A 16,939-nucleotide genomic window follows, 5' to 3' on the forward strand; every position below is an offset into this window, starting at 1 on the left:
GTAATAAAAGTAGAGAATAAAGTCAGCAAAGTGACTCAGTAACGTCAGTTAAAGAGCAGTATTGATCTAAAGTTTGCTAACATTAGCCGCAATAAGTGGCTGAGTGGAAAGAAACGAGCAATTATGGGTTTTACATCTCACTCTACATGCTGTGTATAATTAAACTACTTCAATGTTACTAAAATGTGTGATAGAATATGAGAGAACAGAAAAATCAGTTAGACAACGTTGATGCAATGACATTAACCACTTCAAGATTTAATCTGTAAGCCCTCTCAAGCTCCACCTCAGTACTGATTGTAAACAATCATAACCATTGTTACTGCATTTTGTCAAAAGGAGAAGGAAATATGAGAAGAACAGGAATTCAGGAAACGTTTCCTGAGATTGTAGCACTTTATTTTATTTACCAGAACAAAAATCTGCATTATCTTTAAATAGGCCACAGCTACATCACAGATTAAAGATATGTTACAATCAGAATTAACCTAACTAACTAAATTTAACTAATCTCCATCAGACATATTTGGCACTCACATAACAGACGGTCAAACCTGAAGTATCAATATCAGGTATCATACACTCTTGTTAGTCAAACTGTACTCTGAGATTAATTCAGCATCTTACATTTGGATTGTGGTGAGTAAAATACAGTCACAGATAGCCTTAAATATAAGAGTTTAAGCTGGTATTTTTATTCAAACATCAATCATAGATATCTATTCACCTGGTATAAATGTGGTAAACAGGAAAATAAGGTAAAATGGCTTTCTATGGTGGGCTCAAGAGCAAAGTTGGAGCTAATCAATCTCAGAAACGTCCAGCGTCTACACGGACAGGATAACAGAACGGTCTGTGTAAGAGGGCGTGTTTGATGACTCATGATAAAATGACTCAGCATATCAGCATTATGATATGAGCCTGCTTCAGAAATACAGCCAGTACGATCAACAGAAATATTAGCAAATGGCATATCCATGGTTACGAGGGTGGTTTCTCAAACAATTCATAATTGTCTGAGAACAAACTGTTCAATCTTCACATCAAAAAATTATTTATTTTTTTAACACAATGTAGAAAAAGCACTAAAATGTGATTGCATTGCAGACAAAAGTAAAACTGTCCTGATAAATTCTAATTTTAAAGCTTTTACAGCTTGTTGTGCTTTTTCACTGCCGGGCAACAAAGTTTCAGTTAATGTCAAACACAAGATATGAAGTGTTTTATGGTCGAAGGTGTGTCTTTTCTTTATCAGCTACACAGGCTTTGACGATGACTCAGCCAATTAGACCTGGGGACAGGGAATATGTTACCTTGACGATAATCATTACTATAAAAATGCAAAGATATAATAATATAATATGTATAACATGCATTCTTAGTGAAATATTACATGTCACAGATACAGTACACTGCACATCTGTTGTCTCGTTAAAAAGTGTGTCACTACTGTTGTAAACAATATGGTACAGTACAAAGGTGTGGCCTCTCTGGGTTCACTGCTTTAAAGAAGTTTCAGAGCCTTCAAACTTTTCCACAAAAGCGTGGCATGTTGCTTATCACATGGCAGTAAGATGTTATAACCTGCAAATAACATATTACAGTATCTTGTAGGAGCAAGATATATAGTTAAAGCCTTATCTTTGTCTAATATTGCATATCCGCATTTCAGTGCAGGTTGAGCTACCTGAAAATGGCATTACTTGTTGGCCCCAGGGTAAAAACTGCCATTCCTCTTTCTCTCATGGCGTCACGCGTTCAGAAGCTGTAACATTACATGAATAACTTTGGTGTGTGGTACCCTGATAACATGCAAATTGCCTCAAGGTTGTATCATCAATGTAAGCGTTCTATCAGATGAAATAATGGAGGCCGAGTTCTGAGACAGCTAGGGCCCCCTCTTGGAGACAGGGGGCCACGAAGATGAGTCAGGCCCCTCGTCATGTTGGGTATTTTGAGCTCTGGTGGTGCATGTTCCTCAGGTCAGTGTCGGGCACATGGAGGTCAGAGGGCCCAGAGCAGCTTGCCCAGGTCAAGCTTTGCATGTGATTATTGTGATATGTGATACTAAGTGTGATAGAATAATCCAGCATAACATCACCACTATATAAAACCAGCTCCTTCTCCTTGGATGTGTGACTGTAAAGCCCTCCACTGCCTGGCTGTGGGGCAATAGGCTGCGCTGTCTCCGGCTGCCAGGCCCGTTACATCACTCCGTGAAGACACGCCTTTTTGGGTGGTGACACAACCGAGGGAAAGTGCTCGGAGGGGGAGGGGTGTCCCGTCGGCAGGCGCACAGACAGCAGGCAGCAGCTGCAGCGAGAGCACCCGGCGCCGTTTCTCTGCATTCAAACATTCATATTACCAATTTTTTAGCCCCCGAAACACGCAGCAAAGCTAACACACACACACGTCTTTAAAATGGTAGACCGCGAGCAACTGGTGCAGAAAGCCAGGCTGGCCGAGCAGGCGGAGAGGTATGATGATATGGCAGCTGCCATGAAATCGGTGAGTAGGCTCCTTCTTCTTCTTCTTCTCCCTCCTCCCGTTATGACCTTTGTCATTTCACTCATTTTTTTAATCATAAACAGCCTCTTGGACGTGTGTGTGTGTGTGTAAAATGTCTTAAAGCTAGCTAACCTAGCATGAGGGGCAGTGATACGCAGACAAGGGGGGACTGTGCCTCCGTTGTTGGGGCACATTTAGACTTCAGGGGAGAAGCCTCATGAAAATGGTGTATGAAAGTTATGATTAAAGACTGCGTTCGTGAGAAAGTCGTCGTTTTGAGCGGGACACAAGGCGGTTATAGTCAGGTTTGGGGGACATCGTTGTGAACGGGACTGCAGGGCCCGTGAAGCCCCCGTGTTCACTTTTCAGCATTAATGTCAGAGGTGTCGGTGGTGTCGGTGGTGTGGCTGTGATCCAGTGAGGCTGGGCTGAGATGAATCATTGACAGGTGATGACAGGAGGTTTATCTGCGGTGGATTGTGGTCGTCTCAGATGCGGACTGTTTGATCTTGGGGCGGTGCCTTTCGCCCAGTGCTCCTTTAATAAAAAACGTCCTCGGTTGTGAAAGAGCCGAGGGTGGGATAAAAGCAGCACGTTAGCGATAAGACGTGATCAAACTGCATTTTCTCTGGCTCTTGGTGATGAAAGAGCATGAAAATGAAGGCGTCGAAAGATGCGCATAGTGTCGGAGCAGAGGGCGAGCGAGGTGGTACCATGATGATGATGAGAGGCACATCGCAGGCTGACGGTCGTGTTCCGGTTTGCAGGATGCTGAGCTCTGAAATAATGAGCCATCGATTTAATGTGGAGTCCGGGCTCTCCTTCAGCCTGCTGTGGAGAAACAGCCAGCTGTCTCTGCCTCTTGCTGCCTCACAGTTTGGCGCATAGAGAAGAAGCAATGTTGGCTGAAGGTTGATCGCAATCGATTTGCGCAGAAGCAGCGCACAAAAATGCGAAGCGTTCACCTTTCAGACGTGGGTGTTGGTGGACGGACAGCTTTCCAGAAAGCTCTGTAGATGTCATATTGCAGCAAACTGTTTTTTTTTTTTTTTTCCTTTTTTTTGGGGGGGGACTTCAAACTGTAGCATGACGGGACCGCTGGTGTCAATCGATGCTGTGTAGCAACCGCATCCCTGCGTCCTCGACCTCTTCCAGCAGGTTCCCACACAGAGGCGTGCCGCAGCATCTGCCAAGATGCAGCACAGGCCCACCCGTAGTGCACCATTTCATAGGCTGCTTTATCACAGCTTCACAAAGGCTGCATCTCTCTGTACGGGCACTGTCTGGACAATCAGATCACAGAGGAATAGACACATTGGTAGGAGAATTGGAGAAATGTTGTTCTGTAGGAGAGGGCCTACTCTTCTTTATGTAAAAGAAGAGCTATAATAGATGTGCAGGAGTTCATATCGTGTCTAAAGTCCTACTAACGGTCACTTTTAGTGATGATACAATGATTTATAATACCCTTTACTATATATTTTGCTGTGATATCCAGACGTTAGTAGTTTCAGTCATATTTCTATAATTTTCCTCTAGAAATGATCATAGCATTACTTATTTTCTCCATCAGTTGTATCTGTTTGCTTTTACTACAAGGCCATTGTCACCAGCAGCAGCCTCATTGTGAACCCAGGCTGTTAAGGCCAGTGGTTATATTTAATGCCAGATAAAGCATATTAGTAGAAGCTGCTTTTTCCACAGCAGCTCCAACTCCAAGAGTCAACAAGTAAGCTGTCAGCGTGTTTAAAGGCCACGCTGTGTGCTGCCGCTCTCTAGGACCGGCCTGTAGTGGTAATGCCAGAGGGGGCCCGGCTCCACCCCTTCCGATTTCTGCCGAGTCAGAGAAGAGAGCTGCCCCTCACCCAGCCAGTCTCTCTGCAGCACTAGGCAGCGGGGTGTGTCTGCTGCCTCGCCCATCATTTGAGGGGAATCCCTTGCCACTGCAGACATGGTTACCGCCCCGGTGGCAACGGAACCAAATAACCAGGAACACGACACACTGCACCCATCCTCAGGAGGACAGTAACGCCTCAGATTCAGGAACCAGACCCAACAAATATGAGCAATAATGACAAAGGGCTGATGCTTTTTGTGAGATTATAATGACTGGCCAGCAAGTCTCACCATCAAGTATGTTTTCACAGCATCAATAATTCAGTGTCTCCTTTCTTTGCAAGAAAATCAGAGACAAAGGGAAATAATCTTAATTCAAGAACATAGAAGCTATTCTCATTATCTGGGACAGTCATTTATTATTTGGGAGCTAGAAATCAAAAGGTTTTAGTCTGCGATTTTATGCAAACAGTAAATGAGAGAGATTCTTGCATATTTGTCTGAATTTTTACATCCAGCAAAAAATGTTCGAACAGAGACATCAACAGCTCTACCATGTTTTTCCAAATGTATTTTTAGGAGGTATGTGTGACATCACAGGTTTGAGAGCAGCCTTAAAGTCTGCTTGTCCTCTTTCTGTCTGTTGGGGACAGCAATGAGTGATCAGTAACCGATCAGAGATGCAGACCCACCCGCCTGCGAATTATCTTGGGGTGCTGTTTAATTGTGCATTCCCCTTTAATCTACATTAGTACATCAGTACAACATTGTCCATGTGTGGGCTTTAAAAGATTTTAATAGCATTGCACCGAAAATCAGCCTCTTAATGAAAATTAGTTTCTTAGTTGTACAGTAAATGCTGCTGCTGAGAAACCTCATGGCACTGTCACTTCCCGATGGCAATGCATGACATATGTCCCCATTTAACCCACGTAACTGACGCCTTTACTTGTTATGGGAGCCACACAAAACAAACTAGAATCATACTCAGTACAAAGCGTAATCCAATACCAAACATGATATCCCTGTATCATTCTAAAAACCACTCAAAATTGCTTAACCATCATAAGCTCACCAGATCTAGGATCTGCCTCAGATTGTACTCTTAAAAAATGCCCTAACTTGCAATGTTGAAGAAAGTGAGAAAAAGCTCCTGGATCAGTCCCTTTATCTTGATATGCACCAAACGTTAATGGGGTCTATTCTGGACTGAGACCCATCCCTTTTCCAAGTTTTATGGAAATCTGTTCAGTAGTTTTTGTGTAATCCTGCTGACAAACCAAGCAACAAACGGGCGGAGGTAATTATGCTCCATGTCTTTAGACAAAACATTTCTTGGCTCATGAGGAAGTGCTTGTTGTGTAAAGAAAACATAACTTTTGTAATCATTCAGGGTTGACCTTTAGGAGTCATTTTCGAGAGTGACTGAATATTGAATATTTATCTAAAAAGACCTCATTACTACAGTATGCATATCTAATGAATCTATTACATCATCATATCCACAGGGGCACAGTGCCTCCACCCTCTGATATCGTAATGACTCATTTATTAGGCAGACCTAATAAACCCAAATCAATACAGCAGTTTTAATGTAACAAACGCATTTGGTCTTTTTGAAGACGGCTTTTATCATCAGTATCTCCTTAAAGATCTTGTCAGTGTTTTTGCACATCATAGCCCATTTACTATTTTCTTTTCTTTGGGAGATAAATATTCAGTGAGAGTTATGAATGATCTTTGTCTACCTCATGGGTCACTGTTGCTTTCCCCATTCATCATGAAAGTCCACTTGTAGAGACAAAATAGTACCATATATTTTTAATAACCGTGATAAAAGCTGTATTTATGTCAAGTCATATACTCAATTTAATTAGTCGTTCAGTGTATGTTTTAATGATAAAGATTGTTTTCAGTGCTCACAGAGCTTCTTTTAAAAGAATCCCATTACGTTTTGAACTTTATTGACTTTACCTTGTGAGAAGCAGTGCTTTTGAAGAAGAAAAAAAACCCAACATGCCATTTTGGGGGAAACCTTCAACCTTAATTCCCACAAGAAAAACAAGCTCTAAATGTCAAGTTATTCTTTCAAGCTTTTGAAGCAGCAATATCAAAAGCTGCCTGTTATGTGAGCCACACAAGGCTCCTACTCCTTTCATACCAACCCCGGGTACGATGTGCTTTATTGAACCCATGTTCAACCCGGTTTTCAATTTCAATGATTCAATTGCAACCACGCTAGTTAATCCCTGAGCATTACAGAGACTTCAGTCTGCAGCTGCAGCTCAATACAAGTGAGTGATAAACCACAGAGTTTCATAGTTGCATAGAATTGGATTACACTAAGCAACTCAGTCAAGGGTCAAGTTTCAGATTCTCATTTGCTCTCTGTCGCTCACTCACTTTCTCTCTTTTGCTTTTTAAAACTAGCCAACGTTAGCTTAAGTCCCGATCCTGTTCACCAGAGGTGGGCAGTGTCCAACTCGCATGCGATCCTGGTAGGGATGAGGATCAAGAAACCATTTTTAATGATGTGTGTTGCCTCACTGAGATCAACCATAGATGTGGGTTTGACCCATTTCGCAATGTTGATCTGAAAGGGGTGTTGCAGATCCCAGCATCTGACATCCAGGGTACCATAGCAACAGCAGCTACAAGGCGGCTATTGCCTGATCTATGGTTTATACACCACACCTCCATTTATCAGTCGAGTCACAATTCCAACCTTCACCTAGACTCATGAGCTTTAGTAGTGAGAGAAAGAATGACATAGATACCAGCGTGCAAAATGAGTTTCCTCATTTCTGCAATTCCTGAATCAGGATCTGTTCGATCTGTTCCTCACAACACACTAACAGGAGCTTGAGCAGGAGCTCGACTAGGACTGATTTAACCAAGTGACCATAAGCTGGTATGATGTGCTGATTTGACGCCATTACTTTGAATTAGCGTTGACACACACACACACACACACACACACACACACACACACACATACACACATCCTATTGGCGAGCTTACTCGTCTTAGGAAGTGCATGGCACAGAGAGCCAAGGCTTCCATCACACTTAATGAACTGATTGCATTATTCTCCCTTGGACATCCGTTCAATGCATTAACGGATGCATTGTGCTGCAGCTGCTCCATACACTGACTGTATCTTTAATATGTAATACGTATTGACTATACAGTATAATGTTTGCTGCCTTGGATAAAGACAAAGATGTCTGTAAATCTCAGAGTGCAAGCAGAAAAGCTAAATATGCGACTGCCTTAATTTAAATCATGTTAAGATGAGCTTTTAAAACACGTGTTTTGTCAGTGTTGAGTTTCCTACATATATATAATCTCAGATACAGACGAGGCAATGTGCTCTAGATCGGTGCCATAAGGGAGTCATCCTGCAGGTTTTGCAGGTTCTGCAGCTTCCCCCCCCAAATGTAGTGAACAGAACAGGCCTACACTTGCCAACGTGTAGGTTAGACTGAGTGCACGCATCAGTCATTATCAGAGTACAAAAATCTAATGTATGAGAACATGACGGTGAAATAAATCAAACAGCATTCCAGTTTCTTGTGTGGATCGTTACAACATTTATTAAAATTTCCATCCCTGATCCAAATCTGATCTGTAAGCCGCAACACTGTCACTGCTGCTGCGATGTCTGACACTCCAGCATCTGATTTGTCTGTTGTTGAGGGAGAACATGAACTGGTAGAAAAACAGGGATGTGATCCACAATATTTTTATCCAGTTTGAGTTCTTGCCACTTAAACCAAAATCATTGGGTTAGCTGTGTCTTATTTTCGCTGCAAGAAACATTTTGAATAGAAAACGCTGCTGTATGCAGGGGTGATCAGAATCTCCATAGGAGTGGGTGTGTGTGGGATGATGCATCTTGTGGAAGGTACCAACAAGATCGAGTGAGATTTATAGTCTCAAATGTGCCTTTAGTGTGAATGAAAGAGATGTTTTCATTTGACACCTATGATAAACTTCATTTTAGATACTGATTGCTATAATCAGTGTGCTAAACTAGGAAACGGGGTTATAGCCCCAGAAAATGTCTGTCTTCTCTCAGTCACCATTTCCTGTTTTCTAGTTCATCCTCATCCATCATCCTCATTTTGGAGTTTTTGTCCAGAGGGCATAGGAAGCATCAAACTTCAATTTCTTTTCTTTCTGAACATACTCCTAAATCTCAATCCAATTATGAATGCAGCCAGTGTCATCTCAGGATGTTTCGGTATGGCCGAAATGAGTCTTGACTCAGTAGTGAGTCACAGAGGCACTACGAAAAACGCCCACCTCACCCACCTACACACACTATAATCTTGTTCATTTCACAACATCTGAGAGCCTTGCTTGCATTTGCAGCAATATGTGCAGAAATGAACTGAGTGATATTCCCCTCCCGGTTCAACATATCTTATTATCCTGTAGCATCGTTCAGTTGCATAATGTCTACTTTCCCTTTTGCTTACTCACTGTCATCGAGTGCGGGGACATAACTGCTAACATTATAAGGCATCACACTGACACATCTGGCCTTACCTGCACTTGTAATATACTTCTAAGGAGAGGAAAAACAGCTAAAAATAGAATCGGCATATTCATGTAGCTCCTTTCTGGGTGCTGAAAACATGTTGTTAGTGTGGAGTGTGAAAACAAGCACAGACTGGTGGCAGCTTTTGAAAGATTCACATTTCTCTTCCTTGTGTTTACTTAAAAGCATTATCCAAACACCAAAAATCTCATTTTGTTTGTCTCCTATAGAGAGTTACACTTAGCACCATCTGCAACCATCAGGTACAGTGGTACCATGATCCATTATGTTACAGCCAAGCGCATCAGCCAGTCATTGTTAAAGGTGTCCTGTGGATTGTTCTTGTAAAGAAGTTCCTGTTTGGATTCATTGTCACAATACAACTTCCTTCAGTAAGACGCTGTGGTGGCCATCAAATATATGCAAGCACATGTTCCTTGGAGATTAGTTTGTACCAGCCATATTTCTATCGTTTTATGAGGAAAGTTATCAAGACAAAAGAAAGTCTTTGTCACTACGATAACTTTCAAGATTTGTAAAATCCTTCTCTTTTTGGTCTGATAAGCCTTCATACGCAGTAACCTGCTACACTACACTTCCTGGATCATATTTCTTCGTCTCATCAATACCTGACGCTACACGCCTGCACCAGCCACTTGCATTTTTTGTTAATTTAGGCAGTTTTCAGTCTGAACGCCCACTTTCAGTTCTCCTAAGTTCAAAATCTTCTCCTTCCGTATTTAAATGAGATTCTATTCATGGAAAGATTGTATGAGATGAGATGTGCCAGCAGTTTCTGGTATTATCCAGTGCCCACAGATGTTGAACAACTGTAAGATCGTCTTATATGGAGACAGAATCACCCCTCAACGTCCCATTCCTTCATTGTAGTACATTGTAGTATTGAATAAGTATGACAACGGCACAATTACCACTGCATGGTAATGCTTTATAGGTAAAACTGGCATGGTCAGTAAGGACTTGGGGGGGTAAACAAGGACCGCAGTCAAATAGTCTTTTTTGCTGAGGAAGGATCCTAACTGAGTGAAATGATGTGGAAGTATCTAAGTGGGAGCCATGATAAAAGCTGGTTGAATCCTCTAAATGCTAAGGAAAGGTGCTTCAGTGCTTCCTTTCTTATCTCCTTTAGTGTAGAGCACACTGGGAGGAAAAGAGATAATGCCGTCCCACAGTTCCTTGCAGCCCGAGTGCAGTGAGAGTCTTCTAGCACTGCGGTTCTCTTTTTGTATTATTTTTCACATCTTGCCTCGACCTCATTGCTTTTTCGTTTTCTTGTGAGGTCAAGGAAAAGTGTTTAGGCAAAGAAATGGGACATCTTTTTTTTCTATCATGCAAAAAATATATTTTTTAATTTTTCTATTTTATTTTTGGCTAGTTCCTTGTGTTTATCGTTTCCCTTGTTCATCAAGTGAAATTTCACTTGACACCACATTTGATGTTTGTAGACGAATGGTTGAAGTTGTCACTTTATTGCTTTGGCAGCATGATGAGGGTTATTTGTTTGGGATTTCATGCCCCTGAATGAGTTTACAGTATTATTACAGACCTGGAAAATATAAACATAGTGACCCAAGATGGGTATAGCCAGAAGATGGACCCACACTAAACACATGAGTTTGAATGTCAGCCTGTGTCCCTGACACAGCCTATGACAAAGTATTAGTAATGCAATTACACAATAATGTCAGTACTGTTGTTGTTAGTAACACCGCTAGTCAATATGTGATGAGTCTGCAGTGCCTCCAAACTGTGATCTGGAAATGAGTGTGACCTAGCCGCAATTGTATAGCTGGTAATCATTAGTGTAAACAAATAGCAGTGTAATATTATTATAGTCAATTTGAATAGAATTGATTTGGGAGCTGCCAGCGTAACCCACATTTGACCTCAGAGGTAGAACACAGTCAGCTCACACAAATATATGGGCTGAACATGATAGTCTTGTATTGTCATGTACTGTGCAGTTTATTTAATAAGCAATTATTTACTCACAGTAATATTTGACAGCATGTACCAGTATGTAATATGGCCGTTGGTTTACTTTCGCTTTCGGTGTGCTTTGCCTGATTCTCTGTCTTGTTCAATCACAGCAGAGAACTCGTACTGGCACAGAGGCCCCAGCTTGCATTAACTAGTGTTTGGCTCTCTCCACACCAGTCCAGTAGCCTAATTAGGTCTCCACATCTCTCTCATTCCTTTTGAATGATCAACCCTCTACGTGTCTCATTACACACATCAGCTGTAATCACAGAAAAACCACTGTCATATGTGGTAGCGTAGCAACAAAGAGCTACTTGAAGCTGCCTCTCCACCACCATTACTAAGACACACACACACTGCCTTGCATCCCCCTTTTCTTAGCACCAGGCTCTAGCCTTATTCACACCGCCAGTGACGTCAGGTAGTCCACGGCGCCTTTGTGCTCTGTTGCATGAATGAGGGTCGGCAGGGGGGTTGTCACATCAGGTTAGGAGAGACCGGGGAGTGAGAGTGAATGAGCAAGGAAAAGACAGAAGGAAAGCGTGGAACAGGAAGAAAAAGGGGAAGCTGTGGGACTACGGCAAGCTTTCATTATGTGAATTGTAATCCATTAAATGGAAATGTAAGGCAGCGGGTATGGAGGTCTAACCCAGCCTCTAGTAAGGCCCAACATATCCTCTCACTCTCCCAGCCCCGCAGCTCTTACTGTGACTCTCCTGTGGATATTAATGGCCATGCGAAGAGCTGTCAAAGAGGAAATTATTGATTGTCCTGCTGGCCTTTGTTTGTATTAACACTCAGTTGTTTGGAAGTTTGACTGCCTTGTGCAAGGATGAGTCACGAGAGAGCAGGCGCGATTGATGAGCTTTATGGGTAGACAGAGCTCTATTGTCATCACCGCACCACAGCTTCCGTCAGGGCTTTCTGCTCACCCTGCAGCCTTCTGAAACAAAGGCTGCCATGTTTTTACAGACGTACTGTTTAGGCCTTGTTTTTCTGACCTCTCTGTTGCTCCAGCACTGACCTACTCTGCTGGTTGCATTCTCTGTAGGTCGTTTACACTAATTGTAATTTAATGGACTAAGGTATGGAGCGGTATAGAGCTGAGGCTGTGCTTCAGCGATGACTAATGGGGAGGGGGGAATCATTACGCAACGTATGTCATTCTGTTTGTCTGTCTTCACTCTCTTCCAGTACGGAGGTCACTGTATTTATGTCAGCTGTAAATTTTACAACATCTTGTGTTGAGACACTCCTTAGTGAACAAGCACAAAAGTCTACAGTCCTGCTAGTGGCCCTGTTCATATTTATATTCAGAGGCTGCACCACAGAAGAAGTCATGAGATGACTACATTCATGGTGTTTCTTCCTGTGGGATGCATGACATTTCCTGGCAATCTGGCCTCAAGTTAACACTTGGATGACGTTGATTATCTGGTCTTAATGTGGCACCAAAGGAAAAGGGTCATGAGATCCTGTGGGACTTTTTAGGAAATTTAACAGTAATCTGAAGTCTGTTATTGCTTCAGAACAAAATTGTGAATCAGAAGGATTCTTCCTCTGATGAACAGAGAGTCAGTGAGGTTATGTAAGCATAACACTGCATTTAAGCTTAATGCTAACACCAGCATGCTAACATGCGCTCACTGACAATGCTAGCGGGTTATATTCAAAAGGTTCACAATCATAGTTTAGCTTGCCAACATTTGACAATTAGCACATCACATAAAGTTCAGCCAAAGCTGATAGGTATGTCATTAGTTTGCAGGTGTTTGGTCATATACCAAAGTGCTGGAAAAATATAATTCTAATGGCACGTCTAGGAGCCATGTATATCAAGACAAAATTTAGTAAAGGTCAAGATATTTCACTGCAAAATCATGAGAATTTATCCTCCAGGTACCTTGAATATCTGTACCAAAATTAATGGAAACCCCTCCTGCAGTGTTTGAGACATGACCAAAGTGGTGGACTGACTGGCTAACTGACATTACCACCAGAATTTAATGGACATGTACTCAGCAGCATTTCATATATTTAAGGGAAGCTCACGCTGTGTTCCATATGGAAAATGGTTCATCCTCTGAGCACCATGAATGTGCTTTATTAATTTGGCAGAAGCCAACTAACATCACCATCTTTAGGCTATGCATGCAAATGGAAAGGTTGAAGCAGGATTGAAGTGAAAAGGTTGCCTGTGGTTTTAGAGTCGGCCCATGTTTCATGTGCAGGCTGTTTGCTTTTGAATCATTTGTCTCCTGTACCGAGCCATTAAAATGACATCGCTGAGACTGACTCCCAGTGTACGAGTTGGCTGAAGGGTGTGAGATATGAAATGGCTTGTTTGCATCTCCACCCACTGAACTACAGCTTTCTCAATACCACGAGTCATGTCACCATCCTTGTATTAGCAGCTTGTGGCCAGAGTCTACATCACAGATAGTATGCCTCTTACAAAAAAAGCAGATTTTGCAGTCGCCATGGAAACAGGAGATTGCATCAGTGATTGCTCTTTGCCCTCCACTCCCCCTCCCTATAACAGTTCAAGTAATGCTATTAAACAGGATGGTTGGGCCCGTTGAACTGAACTGTTGCTGTCATTGCTACTCAATGTTTCACTGAGTGTGAAAGATGGCAGTAGATGCATATAAGGACCTGCGTATGCTGACAATGAGCTCATCAGATGAACACATGATTAGTCATATGTTTGCATGAATAGAGATTACAGCAACAACTGGAAGAGGGATTAGCAACTCATGTGTGTTACGGGAGTGCAAACCAAAGCAGAATGACACAGCTGCTACCTCATAGTGACTGTGATGCACCTCAAAGGTCACAGGTCTGTCCTTGAGCAATACACTGATGCTCTGCCGTGTGTCAAGGACACTTCATGTGCACTATCATGCAGTACAAACCTCCAGGGAATAACTATCTTATTATGTGATTAAAAAGTTTCAAAGTGACCTGGTAGCTCCCTTCTAACACTGTGGCAGAAGAGAACAAGTTATATAAGATGATACACAAACACTGCAAAGAGACTTACCTGAAGTGAAACAACAGAATAAGAAAAGTCTTATTATTTTTTGCCACACTACCATGGCGTCATGGATGGCAATGTAAGTCTGTCTTGCCATGACATTCATGTTCCCCAGAAGATTAATCCAAATTATGTTGGTGACCCCTTGGCTTTATTCCATGCAGTATTATGTTAATAATATTTTAACATCTTCTAAATGGATCAGCACCAAATTTTTTTGGTGTCCCATACCTTGGTTTATGACCAAATACCTGTAAATCTAAAGTCTCTGTGCAGTCTTTGTGTTCACTGCTATTTGGCGAACGTTAGCATGCTAACATGCTAAATTAAGATGGTGGTCATGGTAAATATTATATCTGCCTAACATCACCATGTTAGCATTGTCAGTGTGCTCATGTTAGCATGCTGATTATCCACCTTATTCCTAGCCTGTGATAACTTGAGCAAATTATGGGCACGACTTCCGGCGTGTCCTGTCACTTAACGAGCTGCTTATCCATATTCTTGAATCAATTTATACGGATTATCATTCATTCAAGAAGATCAAATTTTGCGACTTTATCATGTGTATACTAATAACACTATTATTACTATCACATTTGTAAAGCCCTGAAAGTGTCACCAGTGCATCAGTTAGTAGGATACTTTGTTACTTAGGCTTGGTCTGCAATGCACCACCACAATGTAGCACGTAGTTTTTCAGGTTTGCACTTTGTGTCTTGGGAACCAAAGGTCAAAGCCTGAATTATCAAGTGGCTGTTTGTAATATTTTGTTTTTTTTCCCCAAAAGTCTCTTCATCATTGTTTTTTTCTGGGTCATTAAAGTAAAAGTAAAAGAGACAGCTTAAGTTTTCCTATTTAACTTTACAAGGAATATCAGCACAATCCAATCACTTTAAAACCCAGAATGTAGTTTTATGATGACCGATATACCGTTCACTAAAGGCATTGTGAAGAGCTGTTCCACGTGATCAGTCGGGGGCCCCAGCTCTGGTATGCTCATGCAACTGAATTCTGCACTGAAAAAGAAAGTAACAACAGGCTTTATACTCAGAAAAGGTCTGTAAAGATGCCTCTGCTGCACAGTCCCAGTGGGGTATAAAGGATTAAATCCTCCAGCCAGACACAAGCCTGTCCAAACAAAACAAAACCAGCTTTCATAGCTGCGGACAACCAATCAGGAGTCACCTCAGAGGATGATGTCAGTGAACTGGGGGTGTGGTTTACCCTGCTGGATGTAGTGACGGTTGCCTTGGGTGTTGGACAGTTTGTCCGGAGCCATCTGTGACAGTTTTCAGAGTCATAGCTTTCAATCAGTTTGCATTTGTTGTCCAGCACCTTGTGATTGCTGTAGTGCACAGAGGATTGAATTGTTGTTTTTGTGTCAAAAGTTTTTACTTGTAGTATGTCACAGGTTGTCTGTCAGCTGTTGAATGAGACATATCTTCACATATTTGACATAAATAAAATATGACAGATGAGATGACAGAGACACACTAACGTCCGCATATTTTTCTTTGCTTTTTGTTACTTCAGGTCACAGAGCTGAACGAAGCATTATCCAATGAGGAGAGAAACCTGCTCTCTGTGGCCTATAAGAACGTGGTTGGGGCGAGGCGTTCATCCTGGCGCGTCATCTCCAGCATTGAGCAGAAGACATCGGCCGACGGCAACGAGAAGAAGATCGAGATGGTGCGCGCCTACCGGGAAAAGATCGAGAAGGAGCTGGAGGCCGTCTGCCAGGACGTGCTCAACCTCCTCGACAACTTCCTGATCAAGAACTGCAACGAGACGCAGCACGAGAGCAAAGTGTTCTACCTGAAGATGAAGGGCGACTACTACCGTTACCTGGCTGAGGTGGCCACGGGGGAGAAGAGAGCCGCAGTGGTGGAGTCCTCCGAGAAGTCCTACAGCGAGGCCCACGAGATCAGCAAGGAGCACATGCAGCCCACCCATCCCATCCGCCTGGGCCTGGCTCTCAACTACTCCGTCTTCTACTACGAGATCCAGAACGCCCCCGAGCAGGCGTGCCACCTGGCCAAGACCGCCTTCGACGACGCCATCGCCGAGCTGGACACCCTCAACGAGGACTCCTACAAAGACTCCACTCTCATCATGCAGCTGCTACGAGACAACTTGACGCTGTGGACGAGCGACCAGCAGGACGACGAGGGAGGAGAGGGCAACAACTAAAGAGTCCAAAACCTCATTCTGCCAAAACAACACAACACGCGCGCTCACAAATGATGACAAAATAATAATAATAGTTAAAAAAGTTCTTAGAAATTAAAAAAAAGGGAGGGGGGAGGGGTGGGCAGTGGAACATCGGCGGCCAATTTAGCCGATGGTACTAACGCGGCTGCTGTTCTTTATTTTTCAACAAATTAAAAGTAAAAAAAAAAAAAGTAGGTGGAGGGAAGACGATTTTAGTTTGAGAAATAACCTACAGTTAAAAAATACAAAAAATAAAAAGAATGAAACCCCCTCCTTGGTAGCCTCTGCAGCATTTGCCAAAATACCACTTTAGAAGCAGAAGGTATGTCATTCATCACAGTGTGACTATTGGGTAACAGTACCTTCACACTGGCAGAGACTGGTCTTATCGCGCAAATGAAGCTGAGCTGTCTTATTGTATTTGGTGAGGGGAGGAGCATTCAGAGATGGAGTTTCGATGCTTGAGCAACAAGAAAATTAGAGTAACCTTGAATGTCATGGCCTTGCTTAGTGAGAGCGACAGACAGAGAGGGAGACAGAACGAGTGAGAGAGAGCAGACGGGTTGCAGAGATGAAGACGGGCTTTTAGGGGTGTCGAACTTCATCGTGTAACTACAAACGTACCGACATCTTTAGTTGCACCACACTATGATCGTTGAGTGAACAGCAGGTTGTCTCTGTTATTGAAGATAACATAAAAAAATGTTTTTGTTTGCTTTGTGTCAGGTATGTGTCCAGCTCAGTCGAACAGTCATACTGTAACTAAAAAGACAAATTCATGAAGTAAACTTAGTGCA

General features: G+C 42.5%; 1 protein-coding gene across 1 annotated transcript; it reads left to right on the top strand.

Moving 5' to 3' along the window:
• Window positions 1-2,314: 2,314 nt before the first annotated feature.
• Window positions 2,315-16,221, top strand: ywhag1 (3-monooxygenase/tryptophan 5-monooxygenase activation protein, gamma polypeptide 1). The gene is made up of 2 exons (XM_073480149.1): window positions 2,315-2,508; window positions 15,465-16,221. The coding sequence occupies exons 1-2, from the start codon at window positions 2,422-2,424 to the stop codon at window positions 16,119-16,121; spliced, it is 744 nt and encodes a 247-aa protein (XP_073336250.1). The 5' UTR covers window positions 2,315-2,421; the 3' UTR covers window positions 16,122-16,221.
• Window positions 16,222-16,939: the final 718 nt, after the last annotated feature.

Source organism: Pagrus major, chromosome 13 (genome assembly GCF_040436345.1).
Source record: "Pagrus major chromosome 13, Pma_NU_1.0".
Taxonomy (NCBI): Eukaryota; Metazoa; Chordata; class Actinopteri; order Spariformes; family Sparidae; genus Pagrus; species Pagrus major.

Excerpts from the sequence above, each read along its gene's own strand:
- ywhag1 (XM_073480149.1), top strand. The coding sequence starts at position 2,422 with ATGGTAGACCGCGAGCAACTGGTGCAGAAAGCCAGGCTGGCCGAGCAG. Across the intron at positions 2,509-15,464 it reads TGGCAGCTGCCATGAAATCG|GTCACAGAGCTGAACGAAGC; the intron begins GTGAGTAGGCTC and ends TTGTTACTTCAG.